Below are 20379 nucleotides of genomic sequence, written 5' to 3' on the forward strand. Positions count from 1 at the left end.
ATAATCATAGTACAGTGACATATCGGTGGTGGTGCATGGGTTCGCGTAGGGTGGAGGTACCACTGACAGAGTGAAGGGCTAGTACACGGTCAGCTTCGTAGCTTCGGGAAGTTTGGGAAGACCGCAGCAGTGACGTCCGATCGAGCGACGTTAACAGGGAAACGAGTTGAGAAATAGAGTGAGAAAGAGGGTAGGAAGGGTAAGAGGGGGCGGGGGGTTGAGAGAAAGAGAGAAAGAATAATAATCGGAGGTTCGAGACGACGATGGACGCGTCGCAAGTGTTCGATTGGTGAACAGGAGCGGGAGAGGGTGCGCAACGATAGACGGGTAAACTGTAAGCATTCGAGGAATCGAGAGCGAATAGTAAAAGTGTGCGTCGGTGGGGTCGCAATGGCGACGAACGCGGCTCCGTCGAGGAGTAACACGGTTTCCGACGGAGCCGGCGGTGCTCGAGCGGGTAGCTCGAGGTTCACGTGAACCGACCCACCCCCGATGAACCGATCCTGGCGAGGTCCGACGTGCCCGCGTCCTTGTTACACCCCGCGTTTGGTGAACGCCATTCGGCCGAACACCATGAAAAGGATCCGCAAGAGGTATCCGCGGAAGATGAAAGGCCGGTCGCGCGAGTGACAGTGCGTGCATCTGCGATTCCGCGTCCAATCTCGCTCCACCAGCAACGATCATCCTACTCCCTTCCGCCGCGTATCCGCTATGCTGTGTACAGGCGAGAATGCGAGCCGACGATTCGTCAACGAGTGACCGTACACCGACGGACATATCCGACAGACGCGTAATCGGAGTTGAGAGAGAGAGAGAGAGAGAGAGAGAGAGGGCGCAAGAGAACGGGAAGGGCGCGAGCCAGAGAAGAAAAGGAGGAAAGGAGCGGAAGAAGAAGCTGGTACGCTAGCTACCGCGGTAGCAGGTTCGTTTTTCTAGGATAATTTAGCCAATCTGGCGGACCAAGAGGAAGGTGGCTCGGCGATGCAGGGCAAGGAGAGCCCCGTCGGGTCCAACACCCAGGAGACCCATCAGTATGTTGGTCCTTATCGGTTGGAAAAGACCTTGGGAAAAGGACAGACCGGTACGTGCAACTTGATATTTTTCTCTTACACGTCTGAACCACGCTAAGCGTCCGTTGCAGATAACTTGCTCGGCCGATTATCTTTCTCACTCGTTCGATCTTTTCAAGGCTCGAGACGAATTGAACGTTCAAGAACTTCCAATTGTGAACGGTATTCAAGGGTAGCTGAAAATACTCGTCGCGCTCTTGAAGCGAAAGTCGTTTAATCTAGGTACACGCGTACTATTCTCGGTGCGATGCAAATATTTATCCCGCGAATTTATTAATCCCTCCAGCCCGTCGCGACTGATCGAATTATTTCCTTTGGGACATTGGTTAGCTGGAAGTTGGTTACGCGTCGAAGTCCCGCGAATGTCTCTGGATCGGGAACCCTCCCGAGTGTGTTGTGTACGCGAACGTACAAATTTATTACGCGAGCAAAATGAGAAGAGGAAAGAGAGGAGAGAGAGAGAGAGAGAGAGAGAGGATTGAAATAAAAGGGAGCCGAGAAGCTGAGAAGCCGAACGAAGCCATCCCCTTCCACTGGCTGCCACCAGCGCTTTTACGCGCTGCCCTTCAACGTGTCACGCTACCCCCAAAGCGGCCAGAATCGCGAAGAAACGCGTTCCCGGGGAAGAATGCGCTTTTCATTCCTCGCGTGCACTCTTTTTCCCGCTGCTGTTGTTCTCCTCAACTCGGACGCGCGTACAAAGAGCTCCGAGACAATCCGCGTAGACTCGCCCGCGCGATAAACAGCTTGACCGATTGAACGAACGTTGCGACAAACGAATCAGCCGACAATGATTACGTTACTACGCGTTCCTCGAGTAAACTCGATTCACAGCATTGTCGAATTTTCCTCGTGGCCTGTCTGTCGGTCATTGTCGCAATTGAACGTAATTTTTGGTCATTTTCTGACCTAAGAAAAGAACATCCGACTGTTCTCTACGTACCCACGAAAGTAGTGTATCGAACCGGAACGCGAAATCAGCACCGTGCTGCAGGAACGCGTGCACGTAACAATCGATGAAAACGTCTCGCGACCGAAGGTTAACCTCTGCGTCTCTGCCCCTCTGCCGCGTAAGGAGAGTCTTTCGGTTTAGGGACACGCGCTCAAAGATGAAAAAATGGCTTCGATCCGTAGGGCGTGACAGGGCGAATCGATACGATCGAACGTTACGCGGCATAACGAATCTCCTCTCGCAGGTATTCGCCTCGAATCAGGACCGTTTATTATTTTCGTAGAATAAATCGCTTCTTTCTTCGATCGATATCTCCCACGGAGATAACTAGTCTCGATAAAAGATTGCGTTATAAATGTCACCGATTTACGCGACGCAAATTGGACGAAAATTGGACGAAAATTGGACGAGATTCTAACCGAATAGGCACCTTCCACGTAGAGGCGTACGTTAATTATTCGCGTTCGATTGTGTACAGTTTGCATTGTTAAAGACAGTCGGGATTTAATTAAAACTAGAAACGCAGCGAGCGTTGTCTACCCGTTCGCGTACATACGTACCCACCATCGGGAACTTTGAGATAAACGTGTCGCGTTACAAACGCAACATTTCGAGTGGAACTTTGGAATTACGGTGTAAAAGTTAGCATCAAGCATGGAAACACTGGTCACGTTTCCTCGAGACAATAGCGACACACGATTCGAGCTTGTGATCGCGGTTGCCACGATACGCGAGGGATTCTTCAAAAGATCGCCAACTACGAACCCTTGAGGGACCACGATTTTCTATTCTCATATTCGACTAATCCGAAAAATCCAGCTAATTCGATCGGTTCTCTCTTGGACAACGATTCACGCGTAGTTATCGTTTAACCGTGAACCGTTCGAGTTCAAAAGAGTTATTCATTTGCAAAAGAGGAACTCGAGCTATACGCAAGTACCTATTGCTGCGATTTCCTTTCAACGAATACCAACATTTCGTATAGGATAATCGACAAAGACGCGTTTTGAAATTAAAATACGTTTACGTCACGGTGACGATAATTTCCCGATAAACCATCGCAGACACGCGGACGTTCCGACCTCGCCGAATACCAGTGAATCCGATGAAGCGCGCGATCCATAAAATATCGAGATATAATTCGATTTTGTCAACGAGCCCGAGCGTCTCGCGTCGAACACGGGCAAAAAGGATTCGTGTGAATGAGTTTCCACGAGCGTCCCGTCCATTTCGAGGACCGCGTTTAAAATAAATTCCTTCATTCTCGCGCTCTTCCTACAGATATCTATATCCAGAGAACTGTTCGTCCTTGTAGCTCTACCAAGTGTTCAACGATAAACATTACTCCTACTATTAACGTTAATAATACACTGTGACGTACAACTGTATGAAACTGAATGCACACTGTTAACACCTCTAGTTTCGCGAAATTTCTTCTTTCAAATTCAGCCTGAATCCCAATTAAACTGATTGAAGTGACACTCGCGAGGAATATCGCCGGTTTGACACAGATTCGTCGAATTATTATCGAGGAACGCCTTGACGGACGTAGGGATCGAGCGACTCGTCGTCGCGCTCGACGATCCTCGACACGAACAGGGCTTCGCTGGTCTAATACCATGGGACGCCCGATTACACCTTCTTGCGCGCCTGCATTTCCCTACACGAGGACTATATTTAAAAAAGGGCAGTGCAATCATTACCGGATATCGATGTATTCCGTCGTCTATACGCGCAGGTAGGCCGCAACGAAACGGGATAGTAAATAGATCGACCTTGAAACGTGCTTTATCGCTTCTCGTAGCCGACCCGTTCGGTACCGATATCGCAATATTCCCACTGTTTCGGAAACTCGTAAATTCGTCGATGTCGTTAGAGAGAGAAAGAGAGAGGGAGAGTACTTCTACGGCGCTAACGCGACATCCCTCCCACAATTTTCATCGACTCGAGTGACGCTAAAATTAGCATCCATTTTGCTTTTCTTAACCAACTATAACATCTGTATGTCTCGATACAGGATTCACAGGAAATTGTCCGATCATTTTTCTGCTATTTATTGTAATTCGATAGAAGATCGCAGCAACACGGGGGGGTGGGTACATTAGCGTCGAACGTCGCCGTAACGAACGTGGGCTGGGTTTAACAGGAACAAAGGGAGATCGTCTGGAGCGTTATGAAATGCTCAATAAATTGGAAGAGGAATTGTAATCACCGGGAAAATCGTAAAAGCGAACTCGCGGAAAGGGCATTCGATTAATTAATTGACGAAGGGCGCTCGATTCTTCTGCGCCATCGCCGTCACAACGGGCTTCGATTCTTTTACCATTTTTTTTTCCTCCCTTTTTTGTTCGCTCCTCTACTTAAGGAACAAACGGAAAGGAAGCTGCAGCGGGTAGTTTTAAACGGATAAAGACATCGCGTCGCTGTGGTCTTCCGAGACGATTTAAGCCAATTTCGACGGTTCTATATAAATCTTCCACTCAGCGTTATTCCCTTCTATCCGTCCCATCGTATTCTCTCCTCTTTCCCCCCGTTCCACCTTATCCTTCGATTAACTAATTACTCGTGTAATCTCTAATCTTTTGTCCGCGGATGGTTCACGTCCGTGCGTGTCGTTCGGTGTCCAATAATTGAACGAACGAGGCTCGTTAATGTTTCTCTCGTTGGTTTTGCTTTGTAACACCCGAACACTCGTAAATAATACCTTCAGGCTGGTTGGAACGTATCCGCGAGCTGAAACGTAATTTCACGAACGAGAGCCCACTCGAAGATTAATTCTGCGCCCTTTAAAAAAGATTGAAGCCAGCTTTCGTTCGCGACACGGTGTCACGAGCACCGTTCCACGATGACAATTATGTTACGAATGCGATCTAGTCCTCCATCGACCGTGGAACAGGAATACCCGAGAACCTACCCCGAATACGTCGAATCGTTTAAGCAGGAGGGTGTTTTCCATCTTTCAGCTGATAATCGTTGCGCAAGGGCAACAGAATCGTAACAGTAGATCGTGTTAATAATTCGATACGTTTCAAGAGCTCGTGGATTGTAACGATATATAACGTGGTAGGGGTTTGACGTTGCGTGGAAACTTTCCGTGATTTACCAAGTGGAAGCACTCGGGTAAAACCTAGGTGCGTGTGCGGTACGTGTTTGCCTATCGGGGTAACCGCGCGTGTACACATCGCGATGTCCCTGAAGAGTGACACGAACCTCGAAAAGGACCTCGAGCTAGGCTGAAACGCGCGCCCCGCGACTTCCATTTCCGCTATCCGTATCGCTCGTAACGCGGTTGGCGCGTTAGATCGCTAGAACTGTCGTTTCAGACGCGACACAAAGATCGAGGGTGTCAAAGGCCGTGGATGCGAACGAGAACAAGTTCGGTTAATACTCGTTTCTCGTTTCGCTGAGATATTTGTCGAGAAATACGGCGATCGCTGTGATAGAAGCCGAATACGACGAGCCACTGTTTGTACAAGAAGCTCTGTTCAGCAGCTTTTATAAGTTCGACTCGAAGTCGAAACGCTTTAAGCTAAATTAATCGCAGCTGTTCGTTTCAGGTTTGGTCAAGCTTGGGGTCCACTGTGTGTTGGGCAAGAAGGTGGCGATCAAAATCATCAACAGGGAAAAGTTGTCAGAGTCCGTGCTGATGAAGGTGGAACGGGAGATCGCGATTATGAAACTGATCGATCATCCTCACGTACTCGGTCTCTCAGATGTATACGAGAACAAGAAGTATCTGTGAGTATTTGACAAGAGAACGAGAGAGAGAGAGAGAGAGAGAGAGAGAGAGAGAGAGAAAGAGAGAGACCGTGAATATTTCCGGTTTGAACGAGCGTTTGAATGGGAAAAACTGTCGGTCCGCTCGAGTTTCATCAAGCTCGAGAAGTCGTTGAACCTTAATTCGGCTGTTCGGGGAAAACTGTATTCGGTGCGTTGGGGCGCAAAAATCCTAGAGGGTAAAAGTAACGCGAAAGAAAGGGAAAACCAGTGAAATCTACACGGTAGAGAAAAGTGTTTCGCTCGCGGGACCTATTACTCACGGTAGCGGAGTGGAGAGGAGAGGAGAGTGCACGCTCGGAAAGATCAGAATGCACCGGAAAACTGAAATTCCACTTGTTCGTTTCAGATATCTTGTTCTGGAACACGTTTCGGGCGGGGAGCTTTTCGACTATTTAGTGAAAAAAGGTAGACTAACGCCGAAGGAAGCTAGAAGATTTTTTCGACAAATCATTTCTGCGTTAGATTTTTGCCATAGTCATAGTATATGGTGAGTAACATTCGTTATACGACGGCAATCAGAACTGCTTCTTCCGGTTAACGTCACGACACCCCCCCCCCCCCCCCCCCTATCGAGTCGATAACAGAAGCGAGACAAAAAAGATACCCAGTTAGTTGCCATCGGGTAAACCTACCCCAATCGAATAAATAGAGAAACGTACCTAATTTCACGGGAGGGTCACACCGTCAGACATTGGCTCCGATCGATCGGACATTGAAATTAGTTCACCGGAGACCTAACTCTCTGCGACTATATTTAGACTAGCGTAATCCTCTTTCCAGCCATAGAGACTTGAAGCCTGAAAATTTGTTGTTGGACGAGAAGAATAACATTAAGATTGCGGATTTTGGGATGGCGTCACTGCAACCGGCCGGATCCATGCTCGAAACTAGTTGCGGCTCCCCTCATTACGCCTGCCCCGAGGTCATACGAGTAAGATCCCCATCTAATTGGTAACCAATTTTTTAAACAATCTACAGTCGAACACCCGCTGGATTTCACTCGACTTTGTTCAGTTACGGGGGAAAGGGCGAAACGATTAATAAAGAGAAGTAACGAGGGCCTTTTAAGAAATATATACGGTCACTCGAGAACGCGGAGCTCGTTTCTTCCCCTTTCACCCGGCTGTGGGAGACCATCGAGACGAATATATATTTTTTACCGTTTGCCCCGTTTAACTCCCCGCTAGGCGAGCGTTTAATTAAAGAGGGAGAGAAAAATACGGAATAATTGCACGTTTCCAGGGCGAGAAATACGACGGGAGGAAGGCGGACGTTTGGTCGTGCGGGGTGATACTTTACGCGCTTCTGGTGGGTGCGTTGCCGTTCGACGACGACAATTTGAGAAAGTTGCTGGAGAAGGTAAAACGTGGCGTGTTTTATATACCGCATTTCGTGCCGCCCGAGTGTCAGAATCTGCTCAAAGGAATGATCGAGGTCGATCCGGACAAGAGGCTGACGGTAAGACGTTGTTTCGCGTTTAACGGGCCGTAGTAAACCGTATCGCGCAACGTACAGTTCGAACGATGATAAATCCTGACTCGAAATCTTCTCAGCTGGCGCAAATAAATAGGCACATGTGGGTGACGGCGGCGGGCAAGGGCGAATTAGAGCTAGAACTGTCGATGATGGACGTGGTGCAGACGCACGTTATTCCGTCCGTGGACGCGATCGATCCGGACGTGTTGCAGGCGATCGCGAGTCTAGGCTGCTTCAAGGAACGGGACAAACTGATTCAAGAACTCCTCAGCCCGAAGTAAGACGCTCACGCTTCCCTTGTCTCGTATCTTCGTTCGATTTCGTAAACTTTTCCTAAGCTAGGAATTATCCGTCACCGAAGAAGAACACGAAACGATTTATCCTCTGTCACAAGCTTGGTATAGGTATCTTCTGAAGATTTTCGATTTTCGGTGCAGCCATAACACGGAGAAGGTGATATATTTTTTGCTGCTCGAGAGGAAACGAAGGAGACCGGCGTGCGAGGACGAGCTGGAGGTGATGAGGGGTGGCATTAGGGGATCCGCGAGCCAATTGGAAGCGGATCCACCGAGGAAGCGAGTGGACACGTGTCGAGTGAACGGCAGCACGGCCCTCAATCTCGGGGAAATTAGCCACGGCTCGCCTTTAACCCCGAGGAGACAATCGAGGTAAACGCGAAACGACGCTGGTAGTTGAGAATAGAGCAGAGTATCCCAGCATTCGTTCGTATCGCGAATCACCACCGCGATCTCGCTGCAACCCTTTTCTTTCCCCTATTCTCTACTACACGCGGACACGGACAATCGACTCTGTCCGATCGGATCGATGGACCGCGAAACTCGCGAGGGCACGTATCATCTGGTCCGAGCCGCGGCCCTTTCGAATTACGTACACGATATTCGACGGTGATACACCGTCCTCGAAGCGGGATTCGATAAAAGAGAGCATTCGTTTTTCCAGCACCAGGCATCACGCGCGTCGTTCACCCAGCACCGGATGCCACACGCACGCGTCGCATTCGCACGCCTCGACGCCGGGTAGCTCGCCGTTGCACGGCTCGAACGCCGTCGCGGGACTGCTCAGTCCTCACAGGGCCCCTCCGAGTTCGCACCTAAGCCAGACGGTTAGCCCACATAGATTGCCATTGGTGACGACCACCACGGGGAACGGAAACACCGCCAATCCGCCCGCAGCGACGCCTGTTCCGGCCTTGCACAACATGGGGATAGAAATAAACGATGTTCAACAGGGTAAGCTTTCTCTCTTTCTCTCTCTCTCTCTCTCTCTCTCTCTCTCTCCAGGTTGTATTTCGCGAATATTCCGCTAATTTCAAAGCTGAACCGGTCGGGATATTCTGAAAAAAATGGGTGGAACGAAGCGCGAGCGTCCAGAGTCGCTCTGCGTTTTGTACGGGGCGAACAAAAGCTTCGGGCATCGGGACCCTCGTCAACGTCTGAGTATGCATTTTTTTATCCTACCGGAAAGGGTTAGTAGTCGGGGCGGTTTTAAAATATGCATGGGACCTCCGCGCTCGCGGCAACTAACGAGCACACTACGCGTACGGATCATTGTCGAAGAGAGATGCTACGAGCGTCTTCGTCCCTCTGTTGAACAATTAAACGTCCGCGCAAAACTGTTATTGGTGTACGTATGTAACGGTTAACTAATACACATCGTGGTCTTGTTTCGCAGTAGTTGCGGTCGGTGTTACACCGCCAGGCTCGCCCCACACTGGCGCCGGTTCCGGCGCGCATCATTGGAAATCCAGGTTGACGACTATCAAGAATTCGTTCCTCGGCAGCCCTCGATTTCATCGACGCAAATTGCTCACAAGCGCCGAGGAGGTACGTATCGCTACACGTGTACGTTACTACTGCTGGTAATCGAAAGGCTGACGTCTAATCGTTTCGTTCTACACAGGTACACCTAACGCCGGATTCCTCCCCGGAGCTTACGAAGAAGTCGTGGTTCGGTAGTCTAATGACCACGGAGAAAGATGAAACGTTCACCACGCTGGTGAAAGGAAAGGTACTGGCCAGTGTAAAAGCCGACCTGATTCACGCTTTTTTATCGGTGAGTTCGAAAAGATGTGTTTACTCGTCCCGTCGTTAAGTAAGTTCACGCGAAAAACCAGAGTTTCGACGTTGACAGATAGCGGAGTTGTCTCACAGCGTGAGCTCGCCTATGTCCTTCAAAGTGGAGTACAAGAGGGGAAGCACGGCGCCGGCCATGTTTCAAAGACAAGTCCGTTTCCAAGTGGACATTAGCGCCATTTCGAAGCAGCCGAACGAGCCGTTGTTCGCTATTACGTTTACTCTGTTGAGCGGTAAGCTATTATACGTACATTCGACTTTTTAGTAGAAATGATCTCGTAGAATTCCCGAGACACCCCTCGAGGGAAACAGCGGAGAAAAATAGATCGTAAGGTGGCGGTATTTGGCGTTTGGCAGCCGTCCAACCGCAACTAGATCGATGTTACCTTGGCAAGTCGAGCCTTACATCTACCGTCCGCATATGTATGCGCGTTTTTGTTATCACCACCTCGAGGTTCCACTCCTGCTTTCGTTGCCCGGTCTGTCGGTGTCCTCACCGTCGTATGATTCGATCTTTCAGGTAACATTAGAAGATTTCGAAGAGTCTGCGAGCACATTCAGTCGCAGGTCTGCTCGAGAAGCGTGGGAATAAACCTGGGTGGGCAAAGTAGAGCGGCGCCGCCGAGTCCGCGAGCCTCACGGAAATTCGCCACGGAAATGAGCGAAAGCTCCAGCTGCGGAAGCGACACCAGCGAACGGCTGTTCCTTAGCCCGCACCCAGCTACCAGACAGGTAGTCTGTTTCAACAAGGTAGTGTGCATCGTTTTCCTCCTCCTAGATATCACGATACCGATTATTACCTTTTTATTCCAATCCGAAACGTTGTTCTTCGTAGGAAACCAATCGCTAAAGGTGAAAAATACCGTTTATCCTCTCAGCATCTAACGACACCGAGAGTATCTGAGTTTGCATTTTTTCAGTATTAATTTCGAACCTCTCCATGATCGATCACCTTCGTTGCCCCTACGTTACACATGTGTACACGATTACATCTACTCACGACACGCGTAGAGAGTTAGTAGTCAACGAAATTGTTCGAACTGCACACCCAGAAGTAGATGCGTAAACTAGCTAAGTAGCAGCAGGCACGGCAGCGAACTCATTGTAAAAAAAATACTAGAAAGAAACGCACTAAGTGTTCGATACTCGATTGTTCATCACAAAGCAAGCGCAAAGTAGTCGATTCTAGTGGTAGTCTGCTTCCCGCAGCGATAACAGCAATAATTGCAAAAGAAACATTTGTTTTGTTTTTCAAATCAGTTGCATCGGTTGCGAGTAAGGATACCGGGTTCAATTTTCGGTTGTGTGCTACTTTCAGATCGACTCGGACATCGACTCGGACACGTCCGTGTTCGACGTGAAGTCGCCGACCCGCGAGAACGGTCGCAGGAGTTCCACGTCGACGAACAACAATAACCCGTTACCGGGTGACGCGACGCCGACGCCCGGAAGCCCGACGAAAGCGGTGCGCAGCAACTCGGAGAGTCAAAACACGCCGGAAAAGAAATGCGTGACAACGATGAGCGGCAATAATATAGCGTGATACTACCAGAATTTCCGTTTCGAGTTTCGGTCGAGCTTGAAAAACTTCTGGGACAGCGCCCAGAGGTTCTGGTGATCCGAGGGACGATCCAACCCACCTTACGAACCAGCAAAGTGATCAAAATATCTCGCCGACTTGCGCTTTTTTCGTTCCAGATCGAATCGAAGAAAGAAACTACGACGAATCCTGATCTGATCGCAGTAGAACGCATTCAAAGATAAACGGAAACGACCGATGTGCAACTGTTCGCGCGTCTTGTGCATAACACGGCGTATAAGAAACGGTCAGGGAAACTTGTCCCGTAACGCGAATTTCCATTCTCTCTTCTGACGTTTCGTTGCACAGTGATCGCGTTCGACTTTTCTTCTGCCGCTAGATACGTAAACACAGTTTTACCTGAAAGTGAAGTGCAATAGTGGACATTCTACTCGGTATACACGCATCGGATCACCCCGGTACGTATATCTTGTTTTCTATCGCCAACTACGTAGCGATTTCGTTTAAAACTAGCAACTAACGAAAAACCGGAGAAGTTAACGAGGCGTCTCGATTATTCTTGTTTAATTTTACATTCCGCAAATATCACTGAATATCATTGGAGCCAGCCTGTAACCGACCGCTCCGGTTTTTCGGGTTTTATCTTTATTTCGCAATTCTCATTCGAACGATCTTGTTGATCATATACATACATAAGTACGTGGTAAATGTTCCCCCAGCCACTCTGTTCGCTCGTTCGTGAAATGTCGCCGCCATCAATTTTTTCACCTTTTCAACGAGCCGAACTACTGTAAAGCATCGATCAACCGAAAGTTGTTTCACATGCTCGTAATCTCGATCCGGCTCTCGTTCTCCGCGAACGTTTCGCAATTATTCCTCCCGATACTTTCGGACGATCGATGTCTTATTTACAGAAATAACAAGGAACCGGATATGCCTTATACGCAAACCCATACCCTACCAAATCTGATTCGCAGCCGCCTTAACCGAACAGTCGATACAAATTCTTACGATTTAATATCAAAAGTGAAAATGGAAACTCTGAAGAGAAGACTCTCCTGCGATTAATATTTACAGTAACGCTATTTTTACATTATTCGCGCGATAAAGGTGAAAGATACTAGTTCGCGTTTAGCGCTGATGGGAGGTCGAGGAATAGGAGGCAGGCGTATTATACTCGCGAAGGAGAGAGAATGAATTTTTTTCCATTTTCGCTGCGCAAAAATTATCGAATACCAGACAAATCATGTTCGCGTGTCGATTTTTCAAAATCGCCGACGATCGTCTTCACGCAACTCTTTCGGTACAGTATCTCGCGAATGGGGAAATTCCGCGCGTGAGAAGCAAAACAGGAATTCAGAATCGCTGAAAGCGTCTCTTCGTGTTTCTAGAAATTTTGCAAGACTTTTAGTAGAGAATGACAGAGGAACCTAGCAAGAAGGAACGAGTTGAGAGGGAGAAAAAAATGAAAAAAAAGAGAAGAAAAGAGAAGAAAAATTCGCTCGCGGCGCATCGAATCGCGTCGAGAGATTTATTTTTTGCACGCACGAGACAAACATTTCAAAAGACTAATATATAAATATAAATATATAAATAAATTAATTAATAAATAGAAAAAAAAGTATATGTACGTACACGTGTAAGTATGTTTCACTTACGAGCGACGCGTACGGCTTCTTTATCTGCTATTTACGGGAAAATGAACGAGGGAAAGAGTTATGGAAAGATAAGATCCAGCGTTTCTAAAACCGTAGAGTATAATTAAAGGGAGTATAATTATCGTACACGTTTTTCTCAACACACAAACATATCTCGAAAAATTGTCCCGGCTTCTTAGCGGAACGACGAACGCATTGTAAACGCAATTTCTAGCTCCATTTTTAACCAAAGGCTCGTTATAGGCGTAAATAAAGTCGAATCCTGCCGAATGTTAGAATCTCGACGAATCGAAACCTATCAATTTAAACGGTATCGAACGGACCAGTTCAACCCTAGAATGATAAACCGTCATAGTGAACCGTGGGTGTCGTCTAAAGTCGGTGTTATAGTTTTCAAGTTAACAAATCGTATTCTACCTTATTTCCTCGATGAAGAAGGGAATAGCTTCGTAACGCTCAAAGTGGCATTCGACAACGAAAGAAATTGGTCGAGTAAAAAGCGGTGAACGTTTACCATTCTAGCTTTAACTGGTGATCGAAGAGTCTATACCGTTGAACGAAACGAAACGAGACGAGACGAGACGGGACGAAACGAAACGAAACGAAGCGTTGGTAAACTAAAGTTTTTCGCAACAGTTAGATAGATATAGGCGAGGGAATTTGAACCTTAAATGTTCGCTCGAATCAAAAATTGCAATGTCAAACACCCCGATGATCCTCGATAGCTCTCGCTTTAGATATACCTTGTAACTTACATTGTACCGCACACGGCGTTACACAACCTCGTTCCTACATAACCAGCTAAGTAAGTACGCGAGTCTCATGAAACGAAAGAGAAGAGATACGACGCCGATCGTTCGAAAGCTGTCGAACACCAATAATTAATTATATATTAGGTGAAAATTGGTTGATCGTTCCGTTAATGTAACGACGTTTTCTCACATCACGCGACACACGATTACTTATTACTTGTCGTTGATCGGGAATTATTGTAGAACGTAACGTTCGTACGCAGATATATTGTTTTCACTCCGTGTCGTCGTTGCGTTTTCCTCTCGTGGTAATTCTCGGTTCCCATCTTTTCCATCGGACACAGTTTCAAGGATCTGCCAAGTAGACAAACGAAAGCGAGGACGACGTATATAGCTAAAAAGGAAAATGAAAATAGTCAGACGTAAGCCTTTCGATATAGGCGATTAGATTACTCGTTCTTATCGATTCGATATTTCGTATTTGTACTAAAAGGTATTCCATATTATGAAGCTTGCAGGTAGAAAAATGTAAAAAGGTATTGTAATCGTTTGACGAATAGCACCTTTTGTGTGTATCTAATTTATTAGGACGGGAGGAAGCAGCAAAGGAAGAAGGAGAAAGAATGCGTATGAGTGCGAGGAACGGATCGATCGTTGTTACGTTTCGTGAAAATAAATCGGGCTTTGCAATACGCGAGATAAACTCGTAAACTAATAAATGAGGAAAGGCGGGAGAACGGAGTTCTGTATGAGTGTACGAGAGCGAGAGAGAGAGAGAGAGAATTGATGAGTGTAACAAAAAACACACGTTGTCGTTGAATAGTCGCGATCAATCGTCGATGAGCAACGTATACGTCACCTATACAAAACACACACGTACACGTACACACGCACGCGCGCGGACAAAACACGCATACACAGACAACACACATCATTAACTTATAATAAATTAAACTTAGACGTAAGCTTGCGGTTATCTATTTACTAATTGCGAATTAATGTAAAACCGATCGTACGGCGTAAGTAATACGACATAATTGAAAGAAAAAGGGACGAGAACGGGGAGATTGCGAGGGTGGGGGGCTGGACTGAGCTGGGGGAGGAAAAAGGAGAGAAAAAGAGAGAGAGAGAGAGAGAGAGAGAGAATTACGAGGACACAAGAGAAACAAATTACCGGCCATACTAAGCTAGGATTTTATATCGTGCGAATTTAAGGGTGGAGAAAGATATATTAAAAAGAGTATTTGAGTGAATACACGAGTGAATGGATCAAGTGCCGAGTATAAAAATGGCTCGGGACTATTTTCTGTCTATGGCTTTTACGTTGTAATCGGGCATATAGCGTGAGGAGCGCGTTCTCCTCGCGTATCTGTCACGCGTATCGCTCGACGACAAATTAATAAGTAATACTCGCTATCCCTCACGTGTCTCCGATTTATTTTTCGACTCGCTTTTGCCTCACGTCACTCTGTGCCGGCGAGCGACATCATGCCTTCGATCTTCCTGCGCTCCGACCCTTCTCTCCCTTCGTACGTTATCGTTTATTTCGTTTATCGAGTCAACATCTTTGTACATACGTATACCATATGATTGCCAACGATCTGTAAAATTACTTTATTAGCGAGGGTATCGCGGATACGCTGTTGTACACCGTGTTGTTAATTTTATTTGATCCGTTGCCGCGAATACACTAATCAGCGCGTAAATCGTTCGCGTTACTTACCATTCAGTTGTAGAATGATTATTGCTCGATCGATAATGTTTTCGATATCCGGAGGATAACGTTTGAACGAGATTCGCCTGCGCGCACAGAGGGCATGCGTGCTTTTCCTGATAAATAGAGACGAGATTGTGAGCAGAAGGCTGCAGAACTGTGCATAGAATTGTAGGAATTATTAAAAAAAAAAATTCCCACCACCGTATCCTTAAGGCATTAAGCTAGGCAAATAGACATTTTTGATACAATTTATAAGGCGATTTGCAATCGATTAATTTATCGCACGTTTTTACTTGTTAACGTTTCGTTAAAAGGACACACACGAGCGCACTGTGCCTTCGAATTTGCATCGCGGTAACCTAACCTAACGGAATAGAACAAATCTCTCTCATTACGAACAATTATATGTTGTACAGTTTCACCAGATACCTGCCGCTCTTATTCCGCTTACTTACGCTTCTCCGCGTTCCAGAACGTGCTCGAAGAACGCGACGTTAATCGACGCCGATACGGAGCATTCGAGCGTACCGACGCGCTTCTACATACAACTAACATCGGATAGGTCGAATGGTAGATAGGGTAGGAAGGTTGCAGCGATGCATCGTGGCGCCTAGTGACTATATTAAAATACCTATTGTAAGATATTCTCTCTCGTCGCTCGAGACTTGAACTAATTGATTATTATCGTGCTTCTGACGTGTGCATATTTATCCGCATCTCTGTACGGACGATGCTGTGCACAACGAAAGAATTAACGAGACAAGGAACGAAGCTCGAAACTCGAAGATTGCCCGCCCCACGTACGTTGACCATTAACTTATTCTGTTCACGAACAATGTTCGCTTTGAGGCGCGAATCCGAGCTGTCTTTGCTGGAACACGGCTAATTACCAGCTGGCAACACTCTCGTCTCATTCGCTATTATTATCGTTTGCCGCTCTCTCTGCACGAAATCGAAATATCCGCAAACCTCTCGAGCTCTCCCTAACCGCTCCAATTAACCACTCGAGTCCGTTAAACTATTTCATCCTTGTTCGTTTACGTATTGGCAATGTTTCTTTCTCAAGAGGAACGGAAGAAGGCCGACACCGAGTTGCCGCAATCGTACCACGTATAATAATGTTCTTCCATTTGGCTCTGAACGACGTATGGCAATAATTCGTAAGGAGGGAAATGAACATTGTCCCAAAACAGAAACGTTGCTTGGCACAAGTATGTAAGTCGGCGCACCATTAGCCAATTCGATCTTGCACGGTCGTCAACTGCGTATGTAACACCGCGACTAAACAACGTCCGATTAGTTAGCAAACTTTAGCAAACACGTGAATTTGTAGTTTCACTCTGTTGTAAATAAATTAAATTGGCAACATCCCCGGGGACGCTTCTTTCCACGCTATATCTAACGTTCTCTATCTTTTAGTTGACAACAATTTTCCATTCCACTCCTTTGCACTCGTATCGTTTAATATTCTTCGCGTTGTTGCTCAATTACGATACCATACAGTGTGGAATATCGTTTCTTCCAAATTTTCTATATAATTGTCATTTATTTTTTTTTAATTTTCAAACCACATCGAAAGGCAAAAGACATTGCGAACGAAACAAATCGTACAGCTTCGCGCGCACGCACTCCGCGAGTAAAACTTTCAATTCCTTTTAATCCGACGGAGACCAACGATCTTCATTTTGCACTTGTGGAAAGTAAGGAGAAATTGTGCGATCCGACGATGCACTTTTTAATATCAACGTGTCCCGTCGATCGAGTCAAAATCGAAATGTACACGAGGGATCCACGAGTCGTGTCTCGTGCAAGCGAGCTTCGATTCTGAGTATCGATTATATGTATTTCGTGTGAAGTCTTTCACTAATAATTTTCGCAATCTGTTTAATTCGACGAATTATCGTTATAAATTTATCGTTATTAAGAAAAATGGAATTTTAAAAGTGTTTCGTGTTACTAGTTACGTTATTATTTAAATTTAAATTTTGCTGTGTCGGAATAATGATTAATCTCAGAACCGCTTAACTGTTAGAACAGGGAGAGAGAGAGTGAGAGAGAGGGAGGAAGAAGAGAGTGAATGAGAATCTTGAAAAGTACGAAAATTCTTGAAGAAAAAATATAGGTGCACGCATCTATCACCGATTGTAATGCGCATACGAAAGATCGTATCGCTACCTGCGACTTTCGAGTGAAACAGTTCATATCAAAGATACATAATCAATATTCTGTTTAAAGGATCCCAGGGGTACAACGATTCGATTTGCCAGTTGTACGTTGTATGTACCGAGTATTTAGTAACGTCCATGACAACCGACAATAACGGCTGTGAGTCCGAGAATGTGTTTACCGAAATGTATTTCTTATTGTATCTCCGCTTGACTTGCCTGCGCGTGAATTAGAGCCTCCCGTTGGAATTCTACTGTGAACCGATCGTACAAAACTATATACGTACATCATTATCCAGTTTTCCATGCAAATTTCTGGCAGTTAAAAATCGGATAACGTCAACGTCAACTCTGGAAAAAAAAACTGACACTTTCTCGGTCGGTTTTCATGAAGAATTTCTCCGAGGAATGGAACGACGATGTAATACGTACATAGAAGTATTTGATCGATGCGACGGATGCCTGCGTACAGCAATGATTCAGATACTCGACCGTATACTAATCACGACGAAATTATAATAACACGTCGCTTAGTTTTCGAATCAATGGATACTTTTAGCGAAGAATGGTTACGTCGATTCGGGTATTGTTACGTTTCCCACGTACAGTTACAGGATCCTAAAATGATTTCCAATAAAATGATTTTACGTAAATCGATAAAATATTAATAAGGAAAGGGAGAGAGAGAGAGAGAGAGAGAGAGAGAGAGAGAGAGAGAGAGAGAGAGAGAAAGAGAGTACTTTTCATAAAACTAAAAATACCAAATAGATATGTTACTCGAAAGACGTAGCCATAAGAGACGCAAATCCCAGCCAAGTTGTTTTAAAAGTTTAAGCAGTTAACCGATTGTGAAATCAACTATCCACATCTAAAAAGTCCCGCGTTGCGCGGCGAGCTATAGAATAATCATAAATACCGGGCGGTCGTGTTCAAAGAAATTCGGGATTTGCATTAAAATCGATGCACTTGCAGTAAGCTATTTTTTTACAAAAAGAAAGGAGAAGAGAAAGAATAGAAACGATCCTGTTCTAAAATGTCTTTGATCCGTGTAGAGATGAAATAGCCTCTTTTCTTTCTTAAATGTTCCACTCCCGAAACCATGGTATACGCATACTGCGATTCGAGTATCTCACGGTCCTACGAATTAATTATACAGTCTCTTTTTCTTCGCCTCGTTATACCCTAGATAGGTTCATCTTGTTTCAGAAAGTAACGATCACCGACACTAACAGATACAATCAATTTTGATTGCATTCCTCTCGTTTGCTTCTGTTTCGTTGAATATATAATTTCATTCGATTATCCGATTACTTTCCGCATAGTTTACTTGTACAGCGAGCTACAAATACAATGTACAGTTATTGTACTAAAGAATACTACTGGTACTTGCCACGCAATGACTATGGATTATTATGTATTATTATAAAATAATATCGTTAGTTTCCAAGCAAACGAATAAACACGAGAATATGTGAAGAGATGAAAATTGTAACATATTTGTTGATGGCCAATATCAAATATGTATAAAAATAATAATAATGCAACATTACTAATAAACAAATATTACTAATTTTGTCGTAAACTTAATTGCCGGATCACAATGTATTTACATGTATGCAGGTTACACATATATCTATTACTGTAGAGTTTACCACGCTGTCGGAGCAGTTGCATAAGTATAACACTGTGCAAGCTGAAATAGATACATGTACGGACACACACGCATCGATTCGAACCATGTGGATCTATTGTTGTCAAATACACATCGCGGGACGTTGTTGCGACCATTTTAAACTGTCCGTTCTTCTAGAATTGTCGTCGGTGGTAAATTAAATTAAGGAATGCCGAAACGACCGCATCCCTTCGAGGATAATTTAATGCCCCAGTTAAAGGTGCACGTAGGCCAAAAAGAAGTAGACAACGGCGTGTCTAGCGAGGAACGAATGAAAAATGTTTACGGTAGGAGGTTATAATTGAAAAAAATTCAAACGACACTAACATGACATAACGTACCTTTCTTTCTACTTTGTATAGGTAAAACGATGGATTTATTAAAAGAAGGCGCTAAAACGCTATCACGAAAATTAAATTCTTCCACGGAATTGAATCCTCTCGATGTACCATCATCGAAAATACCGTCCCCTTCCAAATCCAGAAACGAACGTAACTCGAAACAGATGGTACTAAACGGTAAATTGGAATTGTTAGGAATCGATAAAGCCATACAGGTAAGCCACTCGTTTAACAATTATTAATCCTATAATAATCGATACATGCTGCAAGGTTAACATCATTTTCTTTTCCGTGCTCCTCCCAAGGATACTCAATTAAAATACGATCTTTGTGAATGCACTAGAGTGATCGATCAAAGCATGTTTAGTAAATGTTCCTATTGCGATCAAGTTTTATGCAATACTTGCCTATCCGAGTGTATTTCTTGCTCAGAGTTATTTTGCCAAAACTGTTCTCTGCCTGTGTAAGTTGATTTAACTTTTAATTCTTACTTAGAGGATGTCGCAATTTCATTGTTCCCCTTTCTTTCTCCACAGGTATGATTATGAGGAACGAAACAAGTGCCTTAATTGTTATAGATAGAGTTAAAATATTTCGTATCATTTTTATAATTTATATTCATGCCCCATTTAAACATTTTTAATATTATTTGTCGTACGATTAATTAAATAAACTGAAACACCTACAATTTTGCATACAAATACAAGTACATTCTAGATTCTATTTTTTATTATGAATATTTCCTATATAACAGACATACCTCTTTCTGTGGAGTTTAACAAGAACAGAAAACAGCTGTCCAATTAACTTTTGTAAGATATGCAGTTACATATACATATACATATACATATAGATATACATAAAATATTTATTTTACATTGATATACATCTTTGAAGTAAATATACATAGCACACAAAAAATATGTACATAAGTCGAATATCTTTTCTAGGTAAGCATTGAAAATACTTTGAAGATACACGCACATCTTTTTCTTTTTAAATACAAAAGTAATATAATATAGTATATTAAAATGTACAAGTTACTTTATACAATGCTGTTCTGCTCGTACATGTGTATCAGTTTTTATTCTTATAAAAAAGGTATCTATTAAGAATACTTAAACTAAGTAAAAAAACGCAGTTAAATATAGTAGTATGAATCG

The 20379-nt window shown here is 44.8% G+C and overlaps 3 protein-coding genes across 6 annotated transcripts in view; all 3 read left to right on the plus strand.

Moving 5' to 3' along the window:
• Positions 1–20379, plus strand: part of Rept (RuvB-like helicase 2 rept) — a 63530-nt gene that overhangs the window by 18251 nt on the left and 24900 nt on the right. The gene's annotated exons all lie outside the window — the stretch shown is intronic.
• On the plus strand, positions 467–11100 carry Sff (BRSK family serine/threonine-protein kinase sugar-free frosting). 4 transcript variants are annotated; one of them, XM_076898073.1, is made up of 13 exons: positions 467–1081; positions 5580–5760; positions 6149–6289; positions 6583–6733; positions 7045–7260; positions 7356–7555; positions 7716–7946; positions 8239–8528; positions 8971–9122; positions 9199–9351; positions 9430–9604; positions 9892–10121; positions 10690–11100. In XM_076898073.1, exons 1-13 carry the CDS (start codon positions 982–984, stop codon positions 10912–10914), a joined length of 2445 nt encoding a protein of 814 aa, XP_076754188.1. In that variant the 5' UTR covers positions 467–981; the 3' UTR covers positions 10915–11100. The 4 variants fall into 4 exon arrangements, with proteins under 4 accessions (XP_076754188.1, XP_076754190.1, XP_076754189.1 ...); XM_076898075.1 differs by having other exon boundaries at positions 9892–10103; XM_076898074.1 differs by having other exon boundaries at positions 8974–9122.
• LOC143425157 (uncharacterized) lies at positions 18993–19852 on the plus strand. Its single transcript, XM_076897714.1, has 4 exons — positions 18993–19162; positions 19238–19431; positions 19522–19679; positions 19753–19852. Exons 1-4 carry the CDS (start codon positions 19045–19047, stop codon positions 19796–19798), a joined length of 516 nt encoding a protein of 171 aa, XP_076753829.1. The 5' UTR covers positions 18993–19044; the 3' UTR covers positions 19799–19852.

This window comes from Xylocopa sonorina, chromosome 7, assembly GCF_050948175.1.
Source record: "Xylocopa sonorina isolate GNS202 chromosome 7, iyXylSono1_principal, whole genome shotgun sequence".
Lineage (NCBI taxonomy): Eukaryota > Metazoa > Arthropoda > Insecta > Hymenoptera > Apidae > Xylocopa > Xylocopa sonorina.

Bases quoted from the DNA above. Each gene is read 5' to 3' on its own strand.
- LOC143425157 (XM_076897714.1), top strand. From the start codon at position 19,045: ATGCCGAAACGACCGCATCCCTTCGAGGATAATTTAATGCCCCAGTTA. The intron at 19,163-19,237 runs GTAGGAGGTTAT...TACTTTGTATAG, and splicing joins ACGAATGAAAAATGTTTACG to GTAAAACGATGGATTTATTA. The intron at 19,680-19,752 runs GTAAGTTGATTT...CTTTCTCCACAG, and splicing joins CAAAACTGTTCTCTGCCTGT to GTATGATTATGAGGAACGAA.
- Sff (XM_076898073.1), top strand. From the start codon at position 982: ATGCAGGGCAAGGAGAGCCCCGTCGGGTCCAACACCCAGGAGACCCAT. The intron at 7,947-8,238 runs GTAAACGCGAAA...TCGTTTTTCCAG, and splicing joins ACCCCGAGGAGACAATCGAG to CACCAGGCATCACGCGCGTC. The intron at 9,352-9,429 runs GTGAGTTCGAAA...CGACGTTGACAG, and splicing joins TGATTCACGCTTTTTTATCG to ATAGCGGAGTTGTCTCACAG.